The sequence below is a fragment of the Myotis yumanensis genome, unplaced genomic scaffold, assembly GCF_028538775.1.
Source record: "Myotis yumanensis isolate MYYU_CA2020_CCGP unplaced genomic scaffold, mMyoYum1.0.hap1 SCAF_9, whole genome shotgun sequence".
Lineage (NCBI taxonomy): Eukaryota > Metazoa > Chordata > Mammalia > Chiroptera > Vespertilionidae > Myotis > Myotis yumanensis.
This window is the reverse complement of record NW_027223760.1, coordinates 6391749-6400114: the sequence shown is the minus strand read 5'-3', so window position 1 is coordinate 6400114 and position 8366 is coordinate 6391749. Positions and strand designations below refer to the sequence as shown.

Below are 8366 nucleotides of genomic sequence, written 5' to 3'. Positions count from 1 at the left end.
AATGAAAAATACTTAGCACAATAGAGATTTTTAAGTTACAGTCAGGGACATTTTTGGATGGCACCTATGAAAGACAAGAGAGAAAATCAAGAAGAGAATTTGCAACTTCCAAACATCCATGTGTTACCAGATAGGGACTGGCTCATAGTGTGTGAGTTCTTGACTTGGTGCAGGAAAGAAGATGTTTATTAAAGCAGGGGACAGTGAAAAAAAAGAGGGTTTAGGTTAGAAGACACAATAGGAGAGAGCTGAGGTGGGGCTGCTTTGGCTCCTAGAAATGTTATAGGAAAGAAGTGAGTCAATGTGGGGCTGCTTCAGCTCACTGGGAAGTCGGGGAAAAGGGGGCCTTGGAGACCGGATCAGGCGCTGAGGCTGGTTGCAGCTGCCACTGCCCACTGATCCCTGGGTTACAAGTGCCTCATGGGGACCCATAGAGTTTAGGAAGAAATAAAAAGTTCATGCCTGGTACAGGGCATGGGCCTGTGCTAGAGCGAGTTTTTGTCCTGAGGATTTTTTTTTCCATTTTTTTCCAATCAGCTGTCCAGGTGCATTTTTAATATGCTGATACATCAAGATAAGTGTATAGGGGAGTTTTGGATTATGCTTTGGTGTTTTACTGTTTTATTTTATCATTGTTGTGTCTGGCTTTAATGGCTTTTTGTTATTTTTCCCTGACTTCATCTGCCATTGGGTTTAGCTGGCACAAATCACATGAATTGGGCCTTTGTGCTCTACTTCCCAGACCAGAGGGATTAAACTATGTATTCTCTGGGGAGGGAGGAGACATATAAACCATTTGCTCTCAAGTGCTCTTGTTTGGGGAATATAAGGTCTTGTGATTAACTAGCTGGCTACAAGCTTCCCAAACAGTTAATTTTTTCATCTCAGTTTCTCTATTCCATTTGTCCAGGAGTTTTTCTCGCTTCTTACTATCCTGCCTCACACGGACAACAGAACCATCTTGTTGGAGAAGCCTGCTGATTCACCAAAAAGGTGCTCGGAGATGTGGACTGAAAAAGATGTCCATCACCGGTGGTGCTAACACTTGACACAGGCAGGAATCCTCATTTGAACTTTCCTAAATTGAGTCTGTGAACTCTTCATAATATATTACTGCCTGATTATACCAATTCTGTAACTTCTTCAGTTTGTTAGCATTGTGGGTATTGGTGATGAGTGAGCCAGGAAGATGCTGGTGGTTGCTATCACAGCATAACAAACCATCCCAAAGCCTAGCGGTTTAAACCAACAACACTCTTTATTTTTCTCATGAATCTGAAATCTGGGCAGGATGCAGGGGCGTGGCCCATCTTTGCTCTTTGCTGCTTCATCTGAGATGGCTCAGTTGGCAGCTGGAGAATCTGCTTCCATGTTGCCTCATTTGCATGGCTGGTGAGTGTTTCTGCTGTAGATGAAAGAGCAGCCAGGGGAGTGAGCCAGTGACTTCAAGTCTTTGCATGGCCTCTCGATGAGCAACTTGGGCTTCCTCACCACATGGTGGCGAAATGCCAAGCCCACAAACCCTAGGGAGCAAAGAGGCATTTTCCCTATCTCACTAGTTGTCAAAGCAATTGCAAAGTTCATTGAATTTCACGGTAGGGGACAAACCCTATCATTCAACAGAAGGAAAAATAAACTCAGATTACAAGGAGAATGGGTGGGATAGAATAGATTGTTCTAGTCATCTTTGGAAAATAGAATTCACCACATTAACAAATCATAGTAAATTAAGAGACAAAAATAAAATTTACATCATTTCCAAAACATATTCCATATTTTTGAAAGTGTATTCCAAACCATATTTACAATATCTTGAAATATATTCCTTTCAGCTTCTTTCTCAATATTTTTAATATGTTCATTATACTTCTCCAATAAGGAATTTTTTTTCTTCTTCGCTTCTTGCTCTGGTATTTTTCCCTGAGCACATTGCTCTTCAACTAGTTTAGTTTCCTTCTTCAATTGCTCAGCATAGATTTTCTTCAAGGCTTCTGCCTTGTTTTTCAGCTTTTTGTCTATGTCCTTGTAGATGGCTTCAGAAAAGTGAAGCCCTCTGTTCTTCCTCACCGTGTCCTCTATCATCTTCACCAGCTCTTGCAGTTGAGCTTCCTTCTCAGCCTCATCTACACGTCGGTTATTGAAGGCACAGCAGCGGTTCTCACACTCCTTGGTGATGTTTTGCAGGTTTACGTCTGAAGCTTCTATAAACCCAGACAGTGGCTGATCACCCAAATTATCTTTGCCAGTGAATAAAACGATCATGTGCTTCATGACCTCCTTCCCAAAGATGACCTTGATCAACGCAACCGTTTTCTGCTCCTCCTCCGTGTAGCGGCCCAGCTGTATAACCAGGATGATGGCCTGAGGCCCAGGGAGAGAGAGGAGGACACACTTGCTGATTTCCTCACAGGTGGTCTGCAGTTTCTCCTTGGTGTCAAAGAGCCCTGGGGTGTCCACAACAAGAAGGTTTCTCCCCTTCCAGTGTCGACTTGCACTCTGACATTCCTTGGTAACAGAGTAAGGAGCAACTTTAGAATCAAATTTTCTTTCCCCAAGAATGGTGTTTCCTGTTGCACTTTTTCCACTTCCGGTTTTCCCCACCAGAACAATCCTCAGAGTGTTGTCCTGAAGGCCAGCCATGTTCTTTCAAGAGGCTCTGGGGTGCAGGTACCAACAAGACCTTAAGGAAGGAAATAAGAAGGGAAAAGGGTACTTAGGTAAGTGGGGACCATTCCCAAACCTCTTTTCTTCAATCTTGTCCTCCCTGAAAATTTGTAATGGTCTATTATTCATATGGAAGAAATAATAAATTTTTCCCACAAAAGAGTACAATGCCCAGGTGCTTTCATAGGAGAACTCGCTTAAACCTCTACAAAGCTGATCATCTCAATGTTATGTGAATTATTCCTGATCAAGGGGGAAATCTTTCCATTCTTTCTCTGAATCAAATGTGATATTGATCCTAAAGCTAACAGAGGTTTAACCAATAAATAAAGCTATGGGTGCATCTCATTTGGAAATATTCATACCAAAATTTGTTGTTACAACACATCTTATTAATAGATGAAGTAAAAAATTACCTAGTGCAGTCAAGACATTTGACTGAATTCAAAAATAATCCATGTGTAAAGCATTTTATATATTGAAAATAATTATCTAACATGATCTTATATAACTATAACTTTAAATTTTTTATCATCACTTTCTCCCTATAGCTGAGAAAGAGTGGATAATAAAGTTAAAATAGCAGGTTATAAAGTTTTTGGACGAAGAAAAAGCAGGTACTTCTCTAACATTATTTTATATAACTGTAAAGTTGAAATTTTTGTCATCACAATTTTTTTATGCAGGTGAAAAATAGTGGAGTATAAAGTTCATTTGGATGAAGAAAAAAGGAAAGTTACTCAGCACCATCGAGAAAAACTATGAGGAAGGACTACCTGTACCAGGAGTCAAGCATTACATTTTCTATGATTACAGAAGTGTGATGTTGTTGTATGGATAGAGAGAACAGAGAATCAAAAGCAGAAAATTCAGAAACAGACCAAATTAATCAAACTCTTTATATTCAATTCAATTACACTATTCTACATTTAGATTCAATATGGCAGCATACCACATCAAAGGGACCAAAGATGTTGTAATAAAGTAACTTTGGGGTAATCAGTATAACTATACAGAAAAAAAAACATAAAATTGCATCCATTGTCTCATGTCAATCAAATTGCAAGCAGATTAGAAGTTTAAATGTAAAAAAAATGCATATAAAGAAAAGAAAAAATATGGATAAATTATTGTAACCTGGAAGTAAGCAAAATATTTCTAAGATTTGAAATTGAGTTAGGAAAATAAATAATAAGTGTGATTACATAAAAATATTATAGATAATGTGAGACAAAAGATGTCTTTGAAAAATTAAAGCAAAAATGTCAAATTCAGGAAAGTAATATTTTTCAGTTTAAAACAAAGGAGGTAAATGTTCCTGTTATACACAGAAAATTAAAGAGTACAGAAACAAAATACCAGCAACTTGACAGAAAAAGGAGCAAGAGATGGGAATAAACATTCAGAGGAAAATGAATTTAAATGAACCTTAAATATATCAAAAGACATTAACATACACTCAGAGAAAAATAAAAAAACACAAAAAATAAAGTCACTAAAATATTAATTAAATTACACCTCTATTTCTGAGGTGAGATACTATTTGACACCTCCAAGTTTGGCAAAAATCCAAGTGTTTGCCAGCATAATCTTTTGGCAAAGGTATGAGGGAAGCAGGCCTTCTCCTGCATGGCTGGTGAGAATGGAAAAACAGTCCAAACCCTACAGAAGGCAATTCAGCACTGTGCTGCCAACGTACATATGCATTTTGTCATTCATTGTCAATCCCCCATTTTAATATTTATCCCTTAATTACACTGACAAAAATGTAGAAAGATGACACATAGGGTATTTATTGCATCATTATTTGTATTAGCAAAAGACCAAAAACCTATCAAATGGCCATTAGTAAGGACTGGTTGAATTACCTAAGACATATTCACACATTGAGGGACTATTCATCTGTGAAAAGGAATGCGTTTCTCTATACAAGCATGGAGAGGTCTCCTGGATACATCATTAAGTGGAAAAAAAGTGGAGAAAATAATATAGAGTTGACCTACCATTCTCATAATAAGGAGGAATATGAGCTACATATATAAAATACAGGACATATATTTTTCATATATGAAAAGGCAATAGCAGGATACTCTGAAATCTAAACCAATAAAAATTTACTTACCTGGGATGGGAGAAGCAGTGTGTAGGGAACAAGGACAGAAGCTGGAAACTGGATTTCTTGGTTACACTAAGATTTCATAAATTTGAATTTGAGACCATGTAGGTAGCTTACATAATTATACAAAAAAATTTATTTCAAAATACTAAACCAAAATGAAATGGCAAACAAATTTATTTGTATATTGTGCGGTGGATGAACCATATAAGGAATTGGTCCAAGACACTTAAAAAAGCAATAATTTCATTGGCCATATTTAGTGTTATTAACTTAAGTTTAACAACAAAAAAATAACCTGAAAAAATAAAATTGTTTTAAAAAATCCTGTTCTTGTGTGTGTGTGTGTGTGTGTATGTGTGTGTGCAGTTTTGAAGTCAATTGAAAATGAATAGATATAATAATGAGCCCAGTGACAATGACCATCCTTAGTGCCTAGAGTGTGGTTTTCAAATGCCATTTCCCACCAAAAAAATAGGGTTTTATAAATAAACTACTGACTCTAGGAATCAATTGCTCCCTTGGGAGTGTGCTAGGAAAGCATCTTCTTGTTATGAACATTAACAAATAAAGGGAAAGAATTGAGCATTTATCTTGTCTTTCAGATACTACTGTACTTCATGGAAATGAGAGAATGGTTGTAGGGAACTTTCTTTTTATACTATTTTTCTATCTAATAACTAAGGGAAGAATGATAGAATTTGATATCACCACTGTTAGGTTTGATCGAGCAATTGCATCAATACCCCTCCCCAGTAACTGGCTTTTCAGGCTATTTCACTATGGACTTTCCCTTTGCTGAGACCACATTTCACTTGCAGTGACCACATTCCATTATCTCCCCTCTGGGTATGCATAAAGAAGTCTCTGTCCAGAAAATGCCTGCCAAAAGTTCTTTAAAAGCCCCTGACTCCTGTCACTGAGGGCTGGAGCCATCCAGGCTCAGCCACCTGGTGTGCAGATGATCCAATAAATTCATCATCCCTCACCATGCTGGCCTCCTGCATTCCTTCTTCGGCGACCTAACAATCACTTCTGACCCTTAATGAAATTTAGGCCATCATTAATGTAGATTACTGTCAAAGAAAGTGAGACAACTAAATATTATATGCCTTCTGAGGGAAATTTCAGCTGAACCTATGATGTATTTCCGACGAAATAGTCAAACCTGAGTCAGATCAAGACTCACCTTAAATATAACTTCACCCAAAACACTGGACTAGAAGAGCAGGTGAAATGACATCATGAGAATGTTAATCAACAAAATGTAAACTGTCTGGTTCTTTTGGGATGAAGACTTCTTCCTTCTTACACAGAGAAATTTTCCAGAAAGAAACAGGGAAGGTAAGAAAGCTATATATTAAATATAAGAGAAAGCAAACAATTGCAATTTATAAATATTAATTAGATCCAACATCAAACAGTTTTTAAATTTATGAAACAATCATGGAAATCTGAAGGCAACTAGCAACTTTGTAAAAAATTCTATCTGCTTTTGAAGTCTGATTACGGTCATATTTTTAAATGGTTTCAAATATTTACTGATAAAATGAAACAATGATATTTGCTTCAAAATAATGCAAGGTTAACTGGGAGTGGTGAGTATATAGATGAAGCAAGATTAGCATTACTTAATAATTGTGGAAGCTTGGTCTAGGTACAAGGAAGTTCCTTGTACTGTTCATTTATCTTTGAGTAAATTAACATTTTTCAACAATAAAAATTTGATATGTGTGTAATATAACCACGGCTGACATTCTATACCAAGCACCCTGATAATTTTTTGAATATTATCTCACTTACTCCCCTATAATAGCCTGCAAAAAGGTCATTTTATTATTCTAACTTTTTAAATAAAGACATTGATATGGCTTGAAAATGCTGAGACACTTGTCAAGATCGCAGTGCTAACAGATATAGGGCAGACTAGGACATCAAGTTCAAAGTCTATCTGACCATGACCTTCCCTCCTAACCACTGCACAAAATGGCCTCCTCTCAGTGTCTTCTCAGACCAGGATTCTAAAATTACATGGAATCAGAGTTAGATCAAGAGAGGGCAGGGAGGAGAGTCCACACTCTTTCCAGACAGAACACTTTTAGGAAGCCTGCAACTAGGGCCATTAAGTGGAGGGTTTCATATACATTGTTCCTGAAGAATAGCCAACCTATACCCATGAAAAGGATTCTGCAAACTGCAGTCCAGATATCCTCTGCCCTTAGTGATGTGGGCAAGCCCTAGAGTTACCACACTCCCTGGGATCCTGCTTCTTTTTCAGTAGAAAGAGGGAGTTAGACAGGTTGTTGTCTAAATTGCTTTCAAGCTCTTAAAGACCTGCCTTGGGGACACTCATTTCCTGTCCAAGGAAAAGGAGGGCTTGTCAGGCATCCCTCAGTGTCTATCAGCGCAGCAAATGCATGAAGGTGCATCAATCAGCACAAATGTGTCCTGTTCAATATGAGACATGTAACATCTATAATAATAAAGTTTAATATGCTAATTAGACCGAATGATGTTCAGACTACCTTGTGGGTGAAACTGGGGTTGTGAGGTTCCAGGCAAGCCTCCCCGGCTGGGAGCGCCAGCCGAGGCAAAGAGCCCGGGGTCGGGGAGCGGGGTGGTTCGAGGGCCAGCCAAAGCAGGTAACCTGGCCTGCGAGGGCCAAGACCCTTGCACAAATTTGGTGCATCAGGCCTCTAGTTGTACTAATAAAGCTTCTGACTCCCCTCCCTACCCTCTGTCACTGCCCTCTGACAGCACCCCCCTCCCCTGCTGTGCTGCTGGCACAGAACCTGCTCCTTCCTGGGACCAGAACCCACACCATGTACACTCCATGGACCTACTGCCCAAACAACTCTAATGCTCAGGGCTGCTTCTCAGCCAGACTCACCTTCTTTTCAACCCGTGGATGAGTTCTCAAATGTTCTCCAAAGACACTCTTCCAGCTGCTGCTTTATTTTAACTGTGAAGAAAAAGAGTTCACAGTCTCTTAAACCACTGAGCCAGGATGCTCAGATTGGGTGGAGCCAGTGGAGGAACTGTTTGCCTTTAGAGACAGTAATATTTCCCCTAATTTTGTGGGTGCTTTCATTTTACCTAGTTGAAAATTTTCTTCCATCTGCTTGCTCTTGTACCAAAATTACCAAAGCTATATTTGGTGTTTTGAGTTACAGTAGTGGGTCCAAAGGCCCTTATTAAATGACATGAATCTTGCCCCCAAAAAGCCAAGCACAGTGTCTATCACATTCTCTGGTGCAGTGGGAAAATGCAGGGACATTCTGGAAGAAGAAAGTTGGACATAGGAGTTGGTGTATCCTTGGGTCTTGCTGGAGATGGTATAATATGGGTTTTGAGTCTACTCTTTCAGGAGGGTCTCAAGTTACTCATTCAGAAATTAACGAAACTCAGGTACAAAGCCAAAGGTATAAACCATTGGACACCAAGTAAAAACGAGGAAGGAGAGGCCTGGAGAAAGTCTTCCAATGATCACAATCTCTTTGTTTTGGTTTGTTTGTTTGTTTTTTCATATGTTTCTTGCACAGTTGAAAGTCTACATTACATGACATATAAAGATGCACCCAGGGAG

The 8366-nt window shown here is 38.8% G+C and overlaps 1 protein-coding gene across 6 annotated transcripts; it reads right to left on the bottom strand.

The window, feature by feature from the left end:
• Nucleotides 1-1239: 1239 nt before the first annotated feature.
• On the bottom strand, nucleotides 1240-7743 carry LOC139016106 (GTPase IMAP family member 7-like). Of its 6 annotated transcripts, none has more exons than XM_070423726.1 (3): nucleotides 7671-7733; nucleotides 5970-6087; nucleotides 1240-2680 (listed from the first exon to the last, which is right to left on the bottom strand). In XM_070423726.1, exon 3 carries the CDS (start codon nucleotides 2638-2640, stop codon nucleotides 1753-1755), a length of 888 nt encoding a protein of 295 aa, XP_070279827.1. In that variant the 5' UTR covers nucleotides 2641-2680; nucleotides 5970-6087; nucleotides 7671-7733; the 3' UTR covers nucleotides 1240-1752. The 6 variants fall into 6 exon arrangements, with proteins under 6 accessions (XP_070279827.1, XP_070279829.1, XP_070279828.1 ...); XM_070423728.1 differs by having other exon boundaries at nucleotides 5970-6084; nucleotides 7671-7732; XM_070423727.1 differs by having other exon boundaries at nucleotides 5970-6133; nucleotides 7671-7724.
• Nucleotides 7744-8366: the final 623 nt, after the last annotated feature.